The sequence below is a fragment of the Ruditapes philippinarum genome, unplaced genomic scaffold, assembly GCF_026571515.1.
Source record: "Ruditapes philippinarum isolate M1 unplaced genomic scaffold, ASM2657151v2 ctg3990_1_1_1_1, whole genome shotgun sequence".
NCBI lineage: Eukaryota > Metazoa > Mollusca > Bivalvia > Venerida > Veneridae > Ruditapes > Ruditapes philippinarum.
In genome coordinates, this window is record NW_026858502.1 from 77,052 (window position 1) to 101,199 (window position 24,148).

The 24,148-nt window shown below is 30.7% G+C and overlaps 1 protein-coding gene and 1 long non-coding RNA gene across 2 annotated transcripts; both read left to right on the forward strand.

Moving 5' to 3' along the window:
- The first annotated feature begins 737 nt into the window (after window positions 1–737).
- LOC132753367 (uncharacterized) lies at window positions 738–2,218 on the forward strand. Its single transcript, XR_009628944.1, has 3 exons — window positions 738–825; window positions 1,331–1,393; window positions 1,916–2,218. It is a non-coding gene; the product is annotated as an uncharacterized LOC132753367 (long non-coding RNA).
- Window positions 2,219–6,732: 4,514 nt separating this feature from the next.
- On the forward strand, window positions 6,733–22,318 carry LOC132753363 (nephrin-like). The gene is made up of 13 exons (XM_060743822.1): window positions 6,733–6,808; window positions 13,261–13,386; window positions 14,043–14,363; window positions 14,601–14,900; window positions 15,184–15,474; window positions 16,921–17,196; window positions 17,422–17,712; window positions 18,184–18,486; window positions 19,064–19,360; window positions 19,526–19,637; window positions 19,901–19,953; window positions 20,361–20,459; window positions 20,725–22,318. Exons 1-13 carry the CDS (start codon window positions 6,733–6,735, stop codon window positions 20,919–20,921), a joined length of 2,742 nt encoding a protein of 913 aa, XP_060599805.1. The 3' UTR covers window positions 20,922–22,318.
- Window positions 22,319–24,148: the final 1,830 nt, after the last annotated feature.

Below are 24,148 nucleotides of genomic sequence, written 5' to 3' on the forward strand. Positions count from 1 at the left end.
GTTGGAATATATATCAAGCTTATGTGGAAACCATAGGAACTCTGGAACAGGACCGCATAATATTGCGGCGCATAAATCCGAATCCGTACCGGGCTTTACAAGTCATATTGTTTGTCCGACCTTTGAATATCTTTTCATATTATGCGAGCGGGTGGTCTTTAATCACCTAATCTCAATTTAATGTTATCTGCTAATTTAAAAATCAGTCAAATTTACGGTATATTGAAAAAAGAAAATGAGTGACACCCGCCTTTACCCCAACGTTCGGCGTAAGTAATATAATCCCCCTTGATAAGCTTGATTTTTGTTTTGATTTTTCTAGTACTCTCCTTATGTCACTCAATACATGGAAAACTTTCACATTTCCTAGTAATGAATACCAGATGAGTGCCTAAAATATTTATCTATGGATCATGTTTTAAAGGGAGGCACAGGCAAAATTTTCATTTCTTTATAGTTTTGAATTTTTCATTCATTACTCTGTAAATGCCCTCAAAATGAATACTTTAGACAGTCAAAGGAACAAAACTTTCTCCATATAAAGAATAAAATGGTGGATTCCTAACTTGACCCGCGTGGGTCAGGTTAGAGCGCTAGCATTTCACAACAGTTGTCAAAGTGAACTCTGGAAATGTTACTCTTGATGTTTACTCTTATTATTTTCCTAAAATGTAAATACTATAACACAATTGAATTAGTTTGTAATGGTACAACAGTTAAAAAATAGTTGCTTAAAATTTCAGGGTCCAAGCCTGTAAACTGAGCCAAGCAAAATAGATGTGATGGAGGAGACAAGTGATAACAAACTAATCAAAAGAAGAAAATGTAAGTGAATTGACTATCAAGTACAAAGTTGTTGTAGTGTTTAAGGGATTTTAGGGTTTTAACTTCTGCATGAATGATAGAATTTCAAAATGAATTGGCTAATGCAGCCACCATTAGTAGATGATGTTTTGCATGCTGTATTTAAGTCCCTCGGTCAAAGTCATAGCAGTGATGCATTATGTCAGGCATGAGCAGGTACCTGAGTAGATAAACCAACATTCTGTAAGCTTGTTTGATTTATGTAGTTTCCTCACATGAAAGTACACAGAGTCATCAGTGGTATTCAAAACTCGGAGCAGTGAGTTGCAAGTGATTTGAAGTCAACTTATCTAAGCCAAGCACACCCATTGTCTGCTTTATCTGAACTCTGTTATTTGAATTGATTATACATCAAATATCTGATATTGGTTGAGACAATATTGTTCCAGTTACTACAGTATTCCTTTGGACCACATTAAATATGCATTTGTTAATTGTTATAATGTAAATATTAACCACATTTCAGGTCATATCTTGGATAAAAATGGTTACCTTCAACAACTAGATATATTGGTCACAGTTAAATTAAGTAAGTACTTGTACAATATCTACAAAATGTGCTAAAATGATACTTTAGACAGTACTTTACCAAATACAATTCTCTTTGCCTGTTTTGTTCATCAACCATGTGAAACTTTATAGTCATCACAGTCCTCTTGTCTTGAGGAAATTTAAGGATCAATTACTCTTTTATATATCACCTCTAAAGAGATCATATATTTTGTTAAGTAAAAATAGCTTAGCCCTATAAAAAAATTTGTTAATGATTCCTGTCCTTAACCTCTCACTTACACAAAAAATAATGATGCAATAAAATAATTTTATATGGACTATAATTAATATGCAATTTTAGATATGAATAATTATTAATCTTAAGTTTAGTTAGAAAATTTGTTTGAATAATTTGGCCTCTAAATAAATGTCTGTCTTTTAAAGGCAATGCATATCTTATTCAGAATTTAAATTTATTTAAGAATTTTCATATGAAGTACTTTATTTATCAAATTTTGAAATATAAAAAAAGTAAAATAGTTTTTTTGTTTATTTTCAGATATTGTTGTCAAGAAGAATTTCCCTATTCATCGTAGAGGAGCAGAAACATGTTTGGATGGAACATGTGCTTAAACTTTGCATAAGTTTTGTTGAAACTTTCATTTGATATACTGTATTCCTAGAAAAGATTTCGCGCATTTTAAGTTAGCGCTTTTCGCGGTATGCATGATTCCGCGAATGTTTATAGCCGCGAATATGTCACTCATAACAAATCCGCGAACATTTCTAGCTTCAACCAAATAAAAACATAAACGAGCAGAATTTTTATAATAATCTACTTTAACACAAAAACATATAAACACAGGTGCTATATAAGTTTCAAAGTATTTCAGAACTCAATTCATGTACACACATGTGCCATAGAAATGTGTAAAGATTAGAATAATGTATGTATGTGATAGATACCTTGTTTAGACCCTGAAAAAATGTCAATCATCAGTAAAATATCATGCTTATGACGTTATTCGCTAGTCACGGCGTATACAAAAGCATTTACAGTTTGCATACATCTGAATGACTTGGATTTAATTGCTTGGAGTAGGTGTGATCCTTTGTAAAAAGTACAATAGTGATCAAGTGCTACATTGATAAAATTGATGTACAATCTGATACTGTGTAAAAAATACGTATCGACATTTTGAAGATAAAATCAGTTATGATTCATATGTTAATTAAAAGCTAAGGTCTTACTTAATCACATAGAGAAAAAATGTTAGGTAATAAGTAAAAAGTGTTTACGGAACAACCGTCCGTGTTAGACAAGTCAATAGATGAAAAGGTATCGAGTAGCATAGCGCTTTAGGCGCCACTTGTCAAAAAAATAAAAGAATTAAAAGTACCAAACAGGCAAGGTCATGCATCAAAAACGTAGCCTCCAAAAACTGTAATTTAGGCCGTAGCGACTTAATATTCGCGGAATTAGCGGTTACTACAAATCCGCGAAAATTTCTAGGAATACAGTACTGAAGATGGTTGTTGAATATTGTTTGTTAACAATATCTATATGACTATATGGCTGTAAAGAGAGATGTTGAAAGGTGCAATTTTAGTGCAAAGATGTGCATGTTTAACAACATGTTGAATGAACAAACATTATAATGCAGTAAAACACTAGGAATCATTATGTTTTCAAAACTTTATAACAACTTAGTAAATGTGTTGGAATGTCCATATATCCATCCACCAAAAGAAGGTATCTACATGTTAGTGAAACTTAATACATTATAGATGGATAAATCTCATTGGGGAGAAATAATGTGTTGAATTTTAATATGCCCGAAACAATTTTGGGCATATTATGTTATACCCCCTGGCATCTGTTCCTCCGTACGAACCCAGAGGTACTTGTGTGACTGGGTAACAGTATATAAATAACACATGGGTTTGTTGGTAACAGTAAAAATATCGTCCTGAGGAAAATACTGTTACCCGAGGATGATTGTCCATATTATTATAAGGTAGAAGACACCTATTGATTTTGAGGTCACAAGATCAAAGGTCAAGAACTGAAAACAGTTTCTGGAGCATAACTTAAGTTCCATTTGGCACACAGTGTTCAAACTTCATAGTATGATTGTCCATATTGGGTAGAAGACCCTATTGATTTTGGGGTCACAAGGTCAAGGTCACTATTGCCTTAAAACTGAAAACAGTTTCCGGAGCATAACTTAAGTTCCATTTGGCCACAGTGTTCAAACTTCATAGGATGATTGTCTATATTGGGTAGAAAATCCCTATTGATTTTGGGGTCACAAGGTCAAAGTCAAGGTCATTATTACTTTAAAACTGAAAACAGTTTCCAGAACATAACTTTAAGTTTCATTTGGCCACAATATAAAAATTTCATAGGATGATTGTCCATATTGGGTAGAAGACCCCTATTGATTTTGGGGTCACAAGGTCAGAGGTCAAGATCATTATTGCTTTAAAACTGAAAACAGTTTCCGGAACATGACTTAAGTTCCATTTGGCCCTGGCCCACAGTATTCAAACTTTATAGGATGATTGGCCATATTGGGTAGAAGACCCCTATTGATTTTGGGGTCACAAGGTCAGAGGTCAAGATCATTATTACTTTAAAACTGAAAACAATTTCCGGAACATGACTTAAGTTCCATTTGGCCCACAGTATTCAAACTTTATAGGATGATTGGCCATATTGGGTAGAACACCACTATTGATTTTGGGATCACAAGGTCAGAGGTCAAGGTCACTATTAGTTTAAAAGTGAAAACAGTTTCCGGAGAATAACTTAAGTTCCATTTGGCCCACATTAGGCCTAGCGGTGCTCTTGTTAGTTTTCGGCTCAATTTTTTTTAAGAATAAAAGAGTGTGAGCTATTGCTATGTACAGTCATGCCTTACTTTCTTGTTGTCATCCTAAAACTTTAACATTGGCAATTATTTCATTACAAAATGGATTCAATCTTCTTCACAACAACCCTTTTGACAAGACTTTCAAGTAGACCAGACATTTTTACCTCAATCATCATCAAATTTGTCACGATGCTTGTCTATGTAATTGCTTTATATGCGTTTTGAACATGGGTCATCTCAGATGAAAAACTAGGTCACAGGAGCTAAAAATAGAAAAATCTTGTTAACACTCTAATGGCTACTGTTTTTCATCCAAATATCCTGGACTGAAAGTCTGGTTTTTATGATTTTTATGTCAAATTTGAATATGGGTCACTGGGGTCAAAAACTAGGTCACACTGCTCAAATATGGAAAATCCTTGTTAACACTCTAGTGGTCAATGTTTGACTCACCTGTCATGAAACTTGGTCAGGATGCTTGTCTAGGTAATCATTTGTTCGGATGAGTTCGAACATGTGTCATCTCAGAATGAAATACTAGTCACAGGGTTTAATATAATATGGGTTTGATGGGTCAGGTGAGCGATCTAGGGTCATTTTGGCCCTTGTTGGCTGTAACTTGTAAGTAATCAATGGAGTATTTCAAACTTAGACAAACACAACCATTTGGACAAGACATGCTGAAAGGTTGAACAGACCTTGACCCTGAGCTTTAAATCACATTGACTGTCAAGTTCAAATTATTGAATTTGGTTAAGTTGTCATGAGGGAATGGTTCCCTTCTTACTGGGTAACATGGCTCTAAATTTCTTTATTACTGCATTTTACTTCTATTCAAACTGTTTTATATTTTGGTTGTATTTTTTGTAGTTTTGTTAAGGGGAACGGTTCCACTTTAGAAAGTTTGTTATAGATATGTTTTGAAATTTATTTTTTATTTTGAGGAGGGAATGGTTCCCTCTTACTGGTAACCTGGCTCTAAATTTCTAAATTATTATAATTGCATTTTAGTCTATCAAATTGTTATATCTATTTTGTTAAGGGGGAACAGTTCCACTTAAGAAAATGTGTCATATATAAGTTTTGAAATTATGTTTTATTTCGGTGAGGGAAGGGTTCCCTCTTACCATTTACATGGCTCTCTATTTCTAAATTATTGCATTAATTGTTATATCTATTTTGTTAAGGGGGAACGGTTCCACTTTAGAAAATGTGTCGTAGATAAAATTTGAAATTTGTCTTTTATTTCGATGAGGGAACGGTTCCCTCTTACCGGTAACATGGCTCTAAATTTCTATATTACTGCATTTCATTCTATCAAATTGTTATATATATTTTAAGGGGGAACGGTTCCACTCTAGAAAATGTGTCATAGATAAGTTTTGAAATTTATTTTTTATTTCGATGAGGGAACGGTTCCCTCTTACCGGTAACATGGCTCTAAATTTCTATATTACTGCATTTCATTCTATCAAATTGTTATACATGTACCAGTTTTGTTAAGGGGGAACGGTTCCACTTTAGAAAATTTGTTTATAATAGATAAGTTTTGAAATTTATTTTTTATTTAATGAGGGAACGGTTCCTCTCTTACCGGTAACATGGCTACTCAATTTCTATATTACTGCATTTCATTCTATCAAATTGTTATACATGTACCAGTTTTGTTAAGGGGGAACGGTTCACTTTAGAAAATTTGTTATAGATCAGTTTTGAAATTTATTTTTTATTTTGAGGAGGAACGGTTCCTCTTACCATTTACATGGCTCTCAATTTCTAAATTATTGATTTTATTCTATCAAATTGTTTTATCTATTTTGTTAAGGGGGAACGGTTCCCCTTTAGAAAATATGTTATGATAAGTTTTGAAATTTTATTTCGATGAGGGAATGGTTAAGCATAATGTATCTCTTATTACTGAAAAATTGCTTTTTATTTATCAAAACATGTTGTATTCTGTACATGGCTTTTGTTCTTCGGGGGAACGGTTCCCCCGAAAACATTTGCAAAAGAAACAAAAAATAAAATTTGGATGTTTACTTTAGCTGTTTGTCATTTACTTTTCACAAAACAATACCATTACTTTAGCTGAAAATAATGTAAAAATAGTGCATTAAAAAGGGGAACGAGTGTATTTCCCCTTTTTAAAATATATCGAGTTAGTAGTTTTCGTCTATCACAATATTCCGATTTCGATTATTCGAACCCATCGATTATTCGAAGTAAATATTATAAACGGGGTTGGGCTGTAACTCAAAAATATGAAATGCAGAGTACCGGTTCTTAGACACTTCACTTTTTCTTAATGATATCTATCATCCTATGAAGTTTCAAGTCCAAAGCTTTTATACATTAGGAGAAATGGCAAAAATAAAGTATGAAAATTAACAAAGGGCAATAACCCATAAATTAAGAAGTGCAGAGTACCGGTTCTTGTGCACTGCACTTCGGGTCATTATAAGAAGCATGCATACCAAGTTTGAAGTCAATCCAACTTATAATGACTGACTTGTGCTCCGTACAAGCTTCAGGGGACGCCGACACGGACTCCGACAACAACGCCGACGCTGACAAAAGTAACCCCTATATATCGCCTTTTTCAAGGCGACACAATAAAACTGCTTGACAACATTTACATCAGTCATTTGGTGAAAAAGAGGGAGGGCTGCAATAGAAAAGAAAGGGGATGAAAGTTGGGGAAACTGTGCATACAATGCCTACAGAGGTTGAGGGCAGTCAGGAAAGCTCGCCACAGAAGAAATAGCAATGAATGGCCATTCTTGGTTTTCACTTAAAAAAGTTATCCAAAGTAGCACTTCAAGTTCTTTAAATTGCCTGTTATCAGCATGAGGTCGTGACACCACAGTCTATCACCAAAGCTAAATTTTATTAACAATCTGAATATAAAAAAATATTATTGGATGAATCCTATTGCAGGATACCTTTAGGTATGGACTAATTGAAATCAACTCTAAAGTATATTATACAGCCAGTCACACAAAATATCCAGTATTTCATTCTATTTATAATAAAAAATAATAAGAAAGTTTCTGTATAGCCTGATAAGCACACTGCAAATAACCTAATTGTTTACAAACAGCTAGAATAGTCTGTCTGAGATAAACAGATAAGGACAAACAATTTGGTAAACATGTGTTGCTTCCCCTTAAATTAGAGACAAAATGGAATTTATTGTTAAATACATGCATGCAACATGCTTGAGCTCAATGAGCTGTCTAGTACTTACTGTATTAATTTAAATAACTTAATATAGGGGGATTGACATATTTCTAGAGATATTTTTTTAATTTTATTTTTGGGGAGTGGCCTTGCTTAACTGGAGCTACATAGGGATGCTGAATATCTTTTTAAAACATATCTATGGCCATATTATTTTTTTCACTCGACTAACATACCCGAACAGTAAGTAAGTATTCAGAAATTTACAAAGAAAATAATGAAATTCGGAACATTTCTTAGATATTAATTTTTTTTATTCAACACTTTTAAAATATATCATTTTAAACTTCCTTGCCCAGTTGTCTGCCAGTAATCAAGTCGCGACGCATTTTCATCACTATACCACAAGTGGGTGGGGTAACGCCCGCAGAATTATCATCAATGCTGTCGTACTAATGCTTGGAGAAATCCTTTATGTGATGTTGTCTACACGACCTCTTATTCTTTTGAACCGATCTCCTTTTGAACATTTATAAATATCTATTCTGTATTATTTACTCATTATTTGCTTATAGCCGAAATTTAAACACTTATCCGAATACTATTCAACTTGACCTTCATTTGAAGAGTAATTATCCGTGATTATCTTTCTTGGAAGCGCATAACGATGCGCACAGAAAACTACCGAAAACGTCTTTAAACGATTTATTAAAAAATCTGAATTATAACAATTGCATACTGTCGACTTTTTTCACATCATATCTTTGTTCCATTCACTGAAAAAGTTAGAATCATATAATAGGGACATTGTTCCTACTTTTTTTTTCATTTCAAAATTGGGCTAATGACATATTTCTTTTACCTTTTGACACGTATTTATATTTACTTGGTCCCAGAAATGTATTATTTTGAGGATTGTGGTACAGTATATTAGTTACAATAATTTCACAAAACAAATTAGTTTTAACTTACTTTAACTTTAGCTTATTTAGAAAATGTTTCATTTATGTTACACCGTCTATATATGGTATATGTTTTGCGAAAACTTTTCGAAATTACATCACTATTATTTTATTTTGTAATAGACTCATAGAAATGAAGCTATAGCGTACATAGTGCATGTTGAATAGTAATATTAAAACGTAAATCTTCAATTCTTACGTTTGTTTAAAGTCCTTATTTCAGGCTTGTTTTAAGTTAGTAATATAATAATATTAGTTTCAGGAAATGTAATGAAAATTCAAAATAATTTTAGTCAAATATAAAGTATATAATACTTAAGTAAGTATACAATTATTTAAGGGGGATAACTCTTTTACCCTTTTGACCCATACCGTCGTAACACGTTTTTTATTTTTCACAGTAACGTTTTTAATACTATTTACAATTGCTGGGCAAAAATCAAGTTTGATACAGTATTCAATTCATATTTTAATGTGACAAAAGGAATAATCTCTTGCATAAACTATTTATATGATTTTGTTACTTTAATTTTTCTTTCTTCTCAAAAATTTGGAAAGATAATTTTAAGTTTACATTAAAAATCCCTTGACTTTTCAAATTATCTAAAATGTAAATTGAACGAAAAAATGTGTGTTTTCAATATATCTTAAATATTAATATTTCATTCGGTACACATATATATTAATAGCTAAAATATTAGCTCATTATAAGATCAAAATGTGTTGAAGCTATTCGCGCGCAATATTATGACAGAAAATGATTGAAAAACAAAACTAATAGATTACGGTTGTTACATAAACATTTATGTTTAATTTTGTTATTCTGAATAAGTTGCTTATCAGCGAAACTTTAACTTTTTTTCAATGAGACAAAAAATTATATTAAAAATAGTTTGTACTATTACAAATGAGTCATATATCAGATTTCGAGTGTGTAGGAGTATTGACTTACAATTTATATACGTTTAGTGTACCCATCAATACATACGAGGAAGTTAATTTAAGGTTTGCAAATCATCTTTATGAACAAAATAAGTATGATGATACTATGAAAGGAAAGTTTAAAAAGGCGAGAAATGGGTTCACTTTACTGGTTATGTTTTGTGATTTACATGACAGTTTCTAATGAAGGTAAATATAAAAGTAATTGTGGCTTTAAAATTTATTAAACGGTTATATAAATATAACCTGTTATTGAATTAATATGTTTATTGTTAAACTTGTCTGTAAGCAAGATATATATAAATATTTAATGTCACTCGATCACTCCTTTAAGTTATACTTTGCAAAAAGCGGGAATGTGCAACATGTGTCACTTTAATAGAAGGTCATCTGCTGTTTTTATTATCTAATCTTTTTATCACGTATACTAAGGTTTCTTAAACACCTATTAGAGTAAACTGTCATTTGGTGAGATCGTTCAAAAAGAATTTATAAAACGACGAGTTGAATTTTCAAGTGTACTGTTTACCTATATCAATATTAATAGCAGTGTTGACATGGATACATAATTACCATATTTCAACATACAAACATAATTATGTTTTGGTTTTATAAAAGATTTAACCCAAATTATTGGCAAACAGTTTCAGTAAACAGCCAATTTGTATTTTCTCAAAAACACTTATTCATTTGTGATTTTTCTATTCCTGTGTAATTACAAACTTTATGTTTCATATGCCTCATTCTGAGACGCTTTTGCATACAAATAATCCAGGAAATAACAATATATGGATAAATGTATGACATTAATATAATTTACATTTTATACACAAGATAGTGTTGTTTTGTTTCAGTTTACTACACGTAAACATTTTTCTTTTCTAGATGTTATTTTTATCTATCATCCAGGAAATTAGTAAACAGGTGACGTTTTTGCAATACTCCCCACTTGCCCGCCTATTTACCCGTAAACCAGTTTAAAATATAAAAAATGTTTTGACTAAAAAGGGTGTTCTGTAAACAATAACACTGTCTCTCAGGGTAAAAGTGCATTTTAGCAACCATTGAACTGCAATAAACCTTCGGTTCCCGCATCGGATGTTACTTCAGTTTCTCGGGTTGCTTTTCATGCACTTTGTTACCATGACAGACATGTTTTGATTTTTCATATTATTACTAACTCTTTACCGTTATACTTTGATTATATTATGATGTAAAGATTATACCCATTTTCATTACAGTTCATTTATGTAAGAATTATTCCCGTCAGTTGTAGATGAAAAATGAAGGGCAATCAGCAAGCTTCAGATGTTTAACAATGGTACTGCGGGAAGAATTCGATGGGGTCATTAATGGCAATAACATTTGCTACTTTTGACATAGATTCGTGCATTTAATTTTTCGCTTCCAACAAATAATAAATTCAACTTGCACTGTCTCAAAACATTTAGTGACACAATACTGACTTTACAAATATCGACTATTTCAAGGAAGATCATAATACGTCCTTTAGTGTATGATACTTTCCTTAAGTGGTTTAGAGAGCAAAGGGCCAGTACTTTATGTAAAAAAGGTAGGTATAATTGATGGGGGAAGTGTTATTTCCATTTAAAACACTTATAATGTAAAACATAAATAATGATTTTTAATAGATTATAAAATGTTAAAAAATAGCAAAATTATAAAATAATGTTAAAAGTGTTTAAATAAAACCTGTAACCAAGAGAACTTTAATGTTGCATGATAACAATACAATAAGCATGACGATTCTGTTGCTGCGCAATTTCGTTCCTGTATTTTTTCCGCGAACTACATGTGTGCAATATATACCTAAATATGTCCAATCTTGACTTTATACCAAACAAATGGAAAACAGTCAAAAATGTTTTTGACCATGACATTTAGGAATATAAAAATGGATACAATATACTTTTACAAAACACACGCAGCGTTTACATTTCAATATCGACACGTGAATTCTTCCCAACACCGGGAAGTACAAATGGAAATAGAGACAAGGAATAAGTTACGGGGCCTGAAATAAGTTTAAAGCAATAAAATTTTTGATGTTTAAATTCCCAAAAATAAAAACTATTCGTCCTTTTTACCAAGTCCTTGTGTTAATTTTAAACAAAAAACCAAAAAAATATTTTTTAAATTAAATTTTAAGCAATCTTTGTCGACCCAGTACTTTTTATAAAAATTTGAAAAAAAATTTTTTTTTATATTAAAAACACCCGTTTCGAATACACTTTAGAGAGATACAAAAAAAAAAAAAAACAGAGAATGATGTTTATGTAAAAACCTTCTATTTATTACCTTGGGGGATTGCTTTTGCTATTTTTTTTCTTATGTCATGGGGCATTATAATTTATTTTTTAAAAACAAAAATGAAAGAAGTGAATAGTTTTACAATATGTAGGAGGTTCAACATCAAAAATTATATATTTTAAAATTACATAGATGTGCATTGTGAAACAAATTACTCTCTTTTGCATGATGTGTAGGTAACTGAGTCTTAAAATTACTATTCGTTGTATTGAATATAATTATTATGTAGTATGCTAAATAAACTTAAATTCATTAGTTTGTGGCGTGCAAGTATTCATTTCATGTTTTCAAACATTAAAAGTTAAACTGTTATGTTTTAAACACCGCATTGATATAAGTCACTGAACCTGGTATATGCGTGGAACAGACTGCCACTGCGATTATGTTGAATAGTCGTCATAAAAACAAAACTTTGAAATTTTCCCTTTAATGCAAACCAGGAAGTTTGTGAACAGTATTTTTAAAAGCTTTATAACAAAATTTCATGACCAGGACGAAGTGTTTAAACCTATTGAAAAGAAGGTTTAAATAATCTTTGAAATGGATTTACATTTCAATTATTGGTTATGTTTTGTGATTTATATGGCCGTTTTAAATCAAGGTAAAAAATTTAATGTGATTTAATGTGAAATGTAGGTATGACCTTAAATACATTTATACTATCTTACATTGATATCGGTCAAATTAATGTTAATATTCAATGTCATTGATTTACCTAACATTTATTATACTTTTCATTGGAAAGGGGTCTTGTAGTATTTGCGACATAAGCGGAGGTCATGCGCCTATCAAATACCTACATAGCACCTTTCATGTCAATGTAGTTCTTAATAGTCCGCATCATATATTTGAAATTGTATTTTGATAATTGTTGGCAGCAATTAATCGAACAAGAACTACTGTTTTATTTCCAATATAAATATCTATGTAGTATGATGGTAACTTATATATTAATTATTTGTTCTGTTTATGTGTGTAGTCAAATATGTACATTTGTGTATTTTCTTCTTATTCAGTTAACTTCGATTAAGTTAAAAACAATATAGGTCAACATAAAAATAAACTCCGCATTATGTAAAATCAAGAAATAACATGGTTATATGTGATGTGAAAATAAAACTATGAAGGTACTTACGAAGATCCCATTTCATAGCTTTCAACCATTTTTTGTTTCATATTTTTGCTTTTGCTTTGATATTCTAATTTTTGGTGTTTTAGTCCTGATTCCTTCTTTGCTGGATAATCAATTTTGATTGCTTCTGATCACATAAACATAAAGAAACAATTTTATATTTTCATACTTTTAGTACCTTTTTTCTTTGAAATTATAATGGTAGTGATCTTCTAACACAAGTTACTCCTATCCTAATCCTTTTTTTTTTTAAATTCCAGCATCATAAACCTTATGTAAACGTAAACAATTCAATTCAATTATACGCTCGCCTCTTTATTTTGAACGCTTTCAATTATATTAATATTTCATTCATTAAAAGTTGACAAATGAGTTGCACATTCGTTTTTTTATAACATAAACAAGGATGTATTGCAGGTGCTTAACTAATATACGTTTGAGACGTATTTAACAATATTTTGTTTTGTGGTTCATGAATTAGGATCTCTATCAATAGATGTCATGATAATACCAAAAGAAATTGATGATTTTGAGGAAAGCAACATTTCCTTCAAATGTGTTCACAGTGGAACAGGATTAATGATGTCATGGCAACGAAAAGATGGGAGTAATATATGCGCATTTACAACACGTGATTGTGTTGTTCTAATGGCAACACAAGGCAATATCGCGTGTACTTGTGATAAAGATTATAAGAACGAAACAACCGTTTCTTTACAAATATTAAACATTTCAAGTGCTGATCACAATACTTCCTGGTTTTGTACAGTGGTAAATATGACACACAGCCTAAATCAAAGAGCATCATTATTTGTCAAAGGCACGTATAAAAAAAATTATAATCCAATATTTATAAATGGATTTATCGGTCTGTTCCTAATTAAAATAACCTGACATAATCAAAAGTTTCAACTGTAATTTATGTTATATTTTTGTTAAAAAATATAGAAATGGTTAATAAAATCTGTAAAGCACAATTTGAACATAAGAATATTCTGAACTCAATATTTCTCATTTCAAACCCAATTGTTTATGTCAAATGAGGTAAAAATGAATGTCAATAAATATACTTTTACCTGGCAATTCATACTGCCAATGACCATAGGGTTAACATCAATATATATCCTCTAAGGAAACAGATGCATTTTGATGTTTATTAAAGTAGAATACAAAGAAAATCAAGACTGGAGATATCGCAATATTCTTACAAATTTCAATATCGAATGTGTTATATGAAGTTATTGATATCTAATGTACGTTTAGTTCCAGTCAAAGCATTGACTATCACGCCTACCGAGAAGTCCATACAGATTTCTGAAAACAAAACCACAACGTTTACTTGCAACACTGCCTACAGTCGACCGATTCCGGAGATCCAATGGATTTTAAAGAATCACAGTCATTTGCTATTAAATGGAGAGCAAACAAATACAACTAACAATATAGGTTTGACTTCAGCGGAGAGTACACTTAATTACAAACCTAGCAGAACATACAACGGATGGGAGCTTTATTGTATTGTCATCAAGTCGGAAGTGCAAAAGGAGGAAATATCATCAAATTTAGTTACACTTAATGTCACATGTAAGTCTAACAAGCTCAATCAAACTGAGCATACAATATTTTAAATTGTGCCGTTTTTGCCATCTGTTGGGATTCTATTTATCTCTATTTTACATTTATATAGTGTAACTTGAAATTTTCTTTTCATAATGGCTATGAATTAATTGTTTAGCTTTGAATTCCATTGTTTGGTAGTTTGCATTCTGTTTTTTATTATTTTCTTTGTTTCAACAAATATCATTTAATTTATTATTTCAGATCCACCGGATACAACGTTAATGATAAATGGGTTTCTCTCAAATGGAATTTATTATGTTATTGAAAATAACACAGGTACTTTAACTTGCAAAATCACTGGAGGAAATCCAAAGCCTTTATTGACATGGACTAGATGTTTTGGTAATGAAATTTATATTAGTTCTGGCAGCTACTCTACAGCAGAATGTACCACAAATACGTTGACTTGGCGGGCAATGTCTTACACTGACAGATTATGTACTTGTCAGTCAATACAAATGGAAAGAAATGACTCTGTGTCTATCAATGTCAAAGTATTATGTAAGTTTGAACGTAACACTTGTTATAACAGAGTAGTTAAAATATTCAGCAGTAATAAAACAATTACATTAAGATAATAACATTTTCGTTAAAAATAACACGGGTTATTCATTTACAAACTTACAAAATGAACATTGAATTAATACTTACAAGCAAGGGTTTGAAAATTGCATTTTGCAAGCTATATATATTGAATGTTATGATTTTCTCATTTACCTTTATTTGCGTTATATCATTAAGTCATTTCAATATCAACTTACTTATCTATTTTCTTTGTTTGAAGATCCTCCTACTATACCAATAGTCACGTATAACTCAAAACGTGTGTCTGGAGATATATATATCACGCTAAACGAAAAAATGTTGTTGGATTGTTATAGCAATAGTAAGCCCCTTCCAACTTACCAATGGGAAGCAAAACACATACCAGTGACTTTCAATAGAACATTGCAAATTCTTGAGACGAAAAAGATGCACCAAGGACATTTTACGTGTCTTGTTACAAATACAATGAACGCAACCGAAAAAATACAGAATGGTTCAAGTAGAAGCACTGTTGAAGTCCATGTTCTTTGTAAGTATTGTACTACTTTTTTCATCGAAATTAACTTAAAACACTCGTAACAAAAACTAAAATATATATTGACATGTAGTTCCATGCTTTAATCAGCTCTCTAGAACTTTTGTAGAATGAAGGTCGCTGATTTCAAAAAATTGTCCTTTCCGCTATGGGTTTAAATCCTTTCAGGGATGTTGGATTTTTTCTTATGTGAGGAAGCTACGTGTATCTGGCTGGCTAACGGAACATCGGTTGTTCTACTAATGTACCCGCTCGTGCCTGAAATATTGTAGGGAGAGTGCCTGAGTATTCCTTCTCCAGTTTAACTGGAAGTTCGAAATTTGCTCATTGTTTGTTCAAAGAAACCTCGATTCTGGAAATTGTGTTTATATATACAAGAAAACATACTAGTATGAACACTATATTATACGAACTAATTCGAAAAAAATAAGTTTACAAAACAAGCATTATTATAATAATCATAATGTTGATAAGATATCGATACTTGTAGCCGCAACTTTTAAGATAAAATCAAATGTATACAATGTATTTATTTTTATTATTATTATTTCTAAACTTCAATTTTTAAATGTTTCTATCCCTTAATTTTTTAAGTCAGAAGTTTATTTTTAACTACTGTAAATGGTTCATATGACATGTTCACTGATATGTTTAAGAATATCAAATATTTGAAACGTAATGACCTGTTAAAAACGCTAAAACATGCCGTGACTTAGCTGGCTGTAACAAAAATTATCAGAAGAAATTTAGAACATGTTCAATATTATCAGAAGAACTCTAGGACAATGAAATTAGGGCAAACATTTGTTAGCCGGACATTATGTTTGCAACTTTCCATTTTAATTAGGTAATTATGTATGGCAAGGAAAAATATAACAAGTCATGTCAACATGTACAAATGAGCAAATGTTTGGAAAGATGCTTCTCTAAAGATTAAGTATGTTTAAGACTATTACATGCAAGTATTTTTATCTGTAACTTCAAATACAAATCGTTTTAAAATAGGGCGTGTGTACGAAAATAGATGATTGAAAAAATAAAAAATAAAACATCTGAACAAAACTATAGGTTGATTTGAAAATAAATAGAAGTTTGAAACGTTTTGTTTATCCGCTTTCAAGCACGTTAGGAAACCTTACATAAAAGAAGATGAGCATATACAGATCTCAAACTTTATGTTATGGCTATGTACCTCAGTGGAGCTCAGCCTTCAACACAACTGGAATGATATACCACAACAACAACAACAACAACAAAACAACCCCGCCCGAAAACAACAGAAAATGAAAAAAATAAACAATAATTATCACACCCCTATCCCTTCAAAAAATAAATAAATAAATAAAAATGAAAAAAAAATCATAAGAAAATAAAAATAAAATGGAATGTCCCCATGATATAAATAATAAATTATTTATTAGACGTTTGAAACGTTTCTAGATCCGCCTGCAATTAACACATTAGAAAACCTGACATTGGTAGAAGGAGATCATCTTAACTTTTCATGTTCGGTTACTCATGGAAACCCAAAGGAAACGGTATTTTTGTGGACATCTGAGAGGCACATGACCTGGTCAAGTCAATATCTAACAAAACGTAACATTTCAAGGGATGACGACATGAATTACAACTGCAGTGTTTACAACATTATGACACTAACTGGAAAATCACCTGTTAAAGGAACAGACACTAAAATGTGGCATCTATCTGTAGAATGTATGTACTATCTTTTTTGCATGAACCATATAATATCATATACATGTAGTTCTAAAAATTGTCTTACAGGTATTTATTCAACACAATAAGTGAAATGTTGTTTATCTATCTTATCTATCGCAAAATTTTAGATTCTACATACTTATTAAACTTCTATTCTTTCCGTTTAGTGATTGAAGAGAAATTCCCATGAAGTTAATTCATAACAAAATGATTCATTTTCAGACTCTGCGACAATAAAGGATTTTTACGTGAATGGATACAAATCTGAGCGTAATGTGACAGCAACTGAATATGACAACGTCACCTTTATTTGCGACATTGACAGTAAACCAATTTCGAATACGAGTCTACGATTCACGACGGACAAAACTTTGGTTTGGACTCATTCAAATATGCTGAGTTTCACACTTAGCTCTGCCAAATGTACAGATTCTGGAACCTTTTCTTGTTTCGGCAAAAACAAACACAACATCGGAGTCGGTTCAACAAAGCAACTTGATTTATCGATAAGATGTTAGTATATAACAACTTACTTTCTGTTTTTACATGAAATCAATATAAGTTAAATATAATTTATTATCAGGTAACTCAATAATATGAGATAGCAAAACCGTTTTTCCTTTGAAATAATATAAAACAAATAAGAAGACTTGACTGTTTGCAATATAGTTAATGAACGGTATTTGCAATATGAATTGTAAACCGAGGAAAGTTTGCAAAATTTATTTCAATACCAACCGTTTGATATACATATGTAGTGAATTAAAAGACCATACACACATATTACTTGTCAATGTCAGCAAATAATAGAAATAAATGACACTGAATGATCTTATTAATGCTATTATTCAACACAACAAAACATCATCTCATATTTTTAATTAATTTGATTTTACAAAATTTTATAATATATGCTTATTTTATGTTTGGTTTGGTATAAAACAAATTAAGTTGCTCATATCATGCTATCTTGATTTGATATAGGTTCACCGAGAGCTAATCCAACGGTTCCATTCACTACAAACTTAACATTAGCAAGTAATGTTACTGCCGTTCTTTATTTTCCTATCCTTGCCTACCCTAAACCAGAAAGTGTTATTTGGCAGAAATATTCAATGTCTAATTGGATAAGTGTTACATCAAACAACAATATCAATATATCAAATAATGAGTTAAATGTAAGTCTATCTATATACAACTTGATGGAGACCGAATTCGGGCGATATAGGCTAATTATTTCTAATGATGTTGGTTCATACATACAAAACTACTACATCAACGCTGAAGGTAAAGTTTTAATGCACACTTTCTGTTCTATGCTTATATTACTTTCCAAATTATCTTTGATAAAATGTTTATTAAAAAAGGTAATTATTGATTTATATTAAATAAAATATGCATGTAAACACAAAATTGGTCATTATATAACGATATATTATTTAATATGTAATATCCATAAACGTTTAAAATTTATGATGTAAACAAAAGTATCACACTTGTACCCATTGTATTATTGACTGCCAATTTTATCATTTATGATACTAAGTACAAAATAATGTAAATGATATTTTGTATGTTCTTAATACTAATGAATTAATTGGAACTCATAAAGCATTTATGCAGTATAACTTTGCATTCGTATTATGCCTATTGACTGGTTAAAGGTAAAAAATACAGTAAATTCTGACGTTTGTTATTTTATTGATATCAAATTATAATATAGCTTTATAATGTTTTAATTACTATACAAATACAACTTCCATTGACCACTGACTTAAATGCAGGATATAACACAGCACTGATAAATGTAAGTTTCTTTTGTTTAATCGCATAATCGTGGTCAAATGCCGGTATTTATCATTAGAAAGACCAAATCCTCCGACGGGCTTTCGTGTTCTCAACAAATTAACAACAGCTTCAACTGCAACAGTACAATGGTTTCCTTCTTTTAATGGTGGAAAACCCCAACATTTTGTATTGAACTACTCCAAATCACTACAGAAACACTGGGCACAAGAAGAAATAGAAGACACAGGGGAACCAGTACTTATTTATACGATAAATGGATTGTCAAGCAATTCTGTCTACTACATCTTTTTACATTCTGTTAGTATGTTAGGATCATCTAAGTTGTCTGCACGTCTTGAAATCAAGACCAAAGGTAATCTCATTGTTTTAAGTGTAACATATTTAAATTTGTTTACTTAAGTCATGATTTATACTCTAATTTCATACAATGTCACCTATTTTATCTGAAACAATCAACAGCAAAACTTCCAGCTTTTTAAACGTTTAAGATATTAACTATTTCGTGCGTTTTCTTCAGAGGGGATGCATATAGATGGTAACACCAGTTTCGTCGGGACAACTATAGGGATTAGTATCGGTGCTGTTCTGTTGTTGCTTGTAATATTCATTAGTATATACACATTAAGAAGGTAAATTAATTTAAAAACAGTTGATCCATGTAACGTGCCAATCAAAAAAATACCTTTGGTACAAACCTCTTAAATATTCTTGAAGTGCATTTATTTATTTGACTTTATATATACATTATTAGAACAGTACTTATATCGCAACTGTTACACAAATGTATCTATAATTGTTGAATCAAAGAATTGTCAAGCAAATAAAGATTAACAAATGTATTGTTAATTTAATTTCCTATATTGGATGTCTAATAATTGTGCATAAATTTCAGGTTTAAGCTGAGATATCAACACACAAGAAAAAACGTATATCAAAACTTTATTGGTTTGTAATCTTTATTCATTTTTTTTATAGTTGGTTACCTTAATTGATGTCATAAATGTTTCATACAAATGTGCAAATATATTTTATTAAGATGCATACTTAATTATAGGTGTATGTTTTTGTCACATATAAACTGGTGTGAAATATCGTTTAATACCAATGTTAGAGGTATTGTAGCAGTTCTATGACAGTTTTGTCTAGCTTTTTTATTATGATATTTTGTTGCAGTAATTTTGTAAGCAAGCTGAAATAAAAGGACTTGTAATCATTATAAATAATTACATTTTTCAATTGGATTTATGCTTACATTGTCGTTGTTAAATAAACGAAATTCAAACGAGACTGTAATGAATTAATTTTCATACTCAATCAATCTAAAATCAATTTTATATAATCTAAATGTGTAGGACCATCAACACAAAAGATAAATTCTGCAACTGAATACGAAGGCATTGATCTTAATACAGTTGGAGCAAACATAGAACCGAATGACCAAAACAACACAGGTATTTCCATTGTTTCTTTTGTAATTCTAATTATAAGTGTATGCTTATTGAAGATACTATTATGATATTATATTTAAAGAGAATAGGTAATGTGATTTAATTAAATGTTCGTTTTACATGATTACGTTTGTAATTAAGGTATTATGTCAATAAATTTGCAACTGGACCCATTCGGTAATTCATGAAATTATTGATACGTTTAATGAAATATTATGGTAGCTTTTTAAATGTAATATTGTTAATCATACTTTGGATTTCACTTAAGACACAATTACAGACGCTCTTCCACAAAATCCTTATGAGAAACTTGATAACATCCTGAAAGACAGTAATCAGTACAGTGAACTTAAACCAATGGATGACAACCGTGAAGATATTTCCAGGAAAAGTAATGCTGATTCAGCTCCAGAGACCTTGCAAAAAGACTTCGATAAAGCAATATATATGAATATGAAAATATGAGGACCAAAATCTTAATGAAATCAATACTGGTTATTTGTTGTTATGTTTGTGATTGTTTTTAACTTCCAGCACAGTTATGCTGTGTAAATACGAAATAGTGATATCTATAAACGATGTATATAAAATATAATATTAACAAATACTGAAAACAATCGTACAAACGCCAAGAAAAACGTACATTGAATATTCTTAAAACTTTTAAAATTCACTAGATGTTCATGCAGTGAATTCTTATTTATATATGTATATGTCTTTAGCCTTTCGACTGATTAAATAGCAAATATTACTAAAAGTAAGAGTTACTGTACTTTCTTTTGTTAATTCAGATTATATTGATGCTAGAAACTTTGCTTTATATTGATGCTTGAAACTTTGCTTTATCAATATTGGTAAATATTTGTCATTTTTGTTTTTGCTTTTATCATTTAGCATGTGATATATAGCAAAAATGTCTGCTATGTTCTTTTGTGGTATGTATTTGATTATGCAAACAAATACTGATTCAGAAACAAATGTTATAAATCATGTTTTCATTTGTACTAATGTAAACAAGGACGGACTCACTCGAGTGTTTGCATAGACCCTATACACATTATTACCGTTCAGGAAGTATTATTAAAATACTTGAAGGGTTTAAAAAAATATATTGTACATCCTGAATACTTTATCAAGAGTACTTTAATCCCGATGGATTTAACAATTTTTCTTCACATCCTGAAGAGTGTAACAAACAATCTTTACACTAGATTATGACATTGTCAATCAAGCAGACGTAAAGAGCAAGATATACAAAGTTTAACCACACGTGTTGTGTGACATTCTGTCAAGTTAAAAAACCTTTTGTTTGTCTTATTTTGGATTTATATTCCTGTCTAGTTGCAGTTGTGTCATATCTCGTCAGCAGATCACTCAAAAATTTTTGTCGGGTACACTAACCATTAATTACTCATTTCCTCCAAACATAACCGATTACTTACTAATCCCAAGTGATTTCTGAATCAGCATTGACAGACTTATGTCAACTTTTAAATTACTCTATGCGCAAGATCAATTGCGACAGAGAAATATACACCGTGTATTTTATGAGAATTCGTTAAAACTCAGCTGCAACATTGATGTAACACATTTGTAATGAATTCACCGACGTGTCGTTTTAATTTACTAAATAGTATTCTTTTTTCATTTGTAAATCTTGTGCATTAGTTTCAAAACATATCAAATGCCTTTTGAATAATTTATGCCGTTTTTTGTGACCTATTTCTTTTATTTTTACCAATTTCGCAATTAAGAAAATTAGGGACGTAGATTGCAGCTTTCATGCTTTTTGTGTCCATGAGCAGGCCTTAAAAATGTTTCATGAATGTGAGAAGTTAATGCAATCGTCGTTCCCACCTACCATTTACATACTTTTTAAAATAAAATAAGCCTGGAAGTAACTGTTCAATTGCTTGATAGTATGTTTATGTTTTCAATTTAGTTGTGTAAAGTTTCTTAAGGGCTTATTTCACTATAATTTATAATATACAAAGTTGCACTCAACAATTATATTTATGCTCAAGTGGTGATTTTATTTTAGAAAATTAGTAATTGAAGGGCGATGACGGAGGCCTGTATGTACAAATGACGTCCATGTTTAATCTCAGCAAAACAAGTTTTGAAACTTTCTTTTTTTTTGAGTCACTGGTAACAAGCTGGGTTTGAATTACAAAACACGTCACTATTGTTAGTGTCGTTTGTGGAGGCTGTTTTCTCATGCAAATATACTTGTATATTTTTTATTAAATCCTACTTTTATTGTATTGTTACACACATATATTTTGCACTTCAAAATAGATCTGTTTACAAAGTGTTCTTCTAATTGGTATATCTATATTTCTAAATTAGCCTCCTGGAGATAGTGCGTCCACTTTCTTTGCCAATTTTAATGAAATAATACGTCGGATTGCGTTTAAGTTTGGTTATTCAAAATATGCGTTTTTTTGGCTGGAATGTCTATGCGTCCGCTCAGTCAAAAATGAAACGTTTGCATACATTTATTTTTTGTCCAAAATCAAAACTCAAAAGTATTCAAGATCTGAACTTGAAAATTTACTAATAATTGAAATTTTTCAATAGAAGTACAATGTTATTATTCATAACAAACTCATATTGAAGTAATTCAGTCCAATATTTTATAAAGTTAAATGCATGTGTTATAATAAATTATCCCTAATTGCGACAAATAAAAGGCAGTGTAAAACATTTACAAGTACTACGGTAGTAGAGTATCGTTAAAAATCAATATAATTTTTTACATAGAGAAAACCGATAGAAGATTGTTTATTTGACTGAATGACCTGCATTGTATTTTTCAGTTCATTTTATGTACATGTTAGATATTGTTTACACAAATTGTTTAAACCAGGAAGTTATGCAAACCTTTTCACAATATATAAATACGGTTTACCTGTGCCCATTTAAAGTACAAGGTTACAAATAATAGGACAATGCTTGCATGAATTACTACGATACGGTTTTAGGCAAGTAGAGCTCTTTTTTCAATTGCATGTACATATTAAATAGCAGAAGTTATTAATCATTGTTCAGGACATCACTCATCGTATGCGACGAGCAACATTTTGTTGTAAATGTACGTTGGACTTGGCGGATCTTAATTTAAGATATTGGCAATGTAGATGTGTACCTGTCAAATAACATCAATAATATATAATTCATAATTATAATATTTATTACTTACTGCAACCAACTATATAATTATATTTATATAACCCCAAGCAAATATTGATAAATTGGATCAAATAATGATTTGCACGGAAATTTTATTTTCTATAATTGATGTAATTTTATAAAAAAATCAATACGTCACAGTTGAAGCACTATGTACATCCGGTCCACAGCAATTACTTACATCTACTCTTAATTCAATGAAGATTTCAAAACAGTGACGTATCCGTCTTTTCTAATACGTACAGAGAAGAATTGACTTATATTGATTCACGTACCCACATTGGGCGCTGAACATCAAAGCAAACTGATATAGACTCGAAAACGGTGTCCTTGCAATAGGTTTCCTCAGCTCTTAAAGTTGTTTATTTTATGTCTTGTTAAACCTGACCCGTAGCAGGATATATAATATCTATACATGGGTAAACTGTTATATGCAATTAAATATTTGTTTAAACATATTTATTCAACAAAACATTGAACAAGTAGACAATATTTTCAAA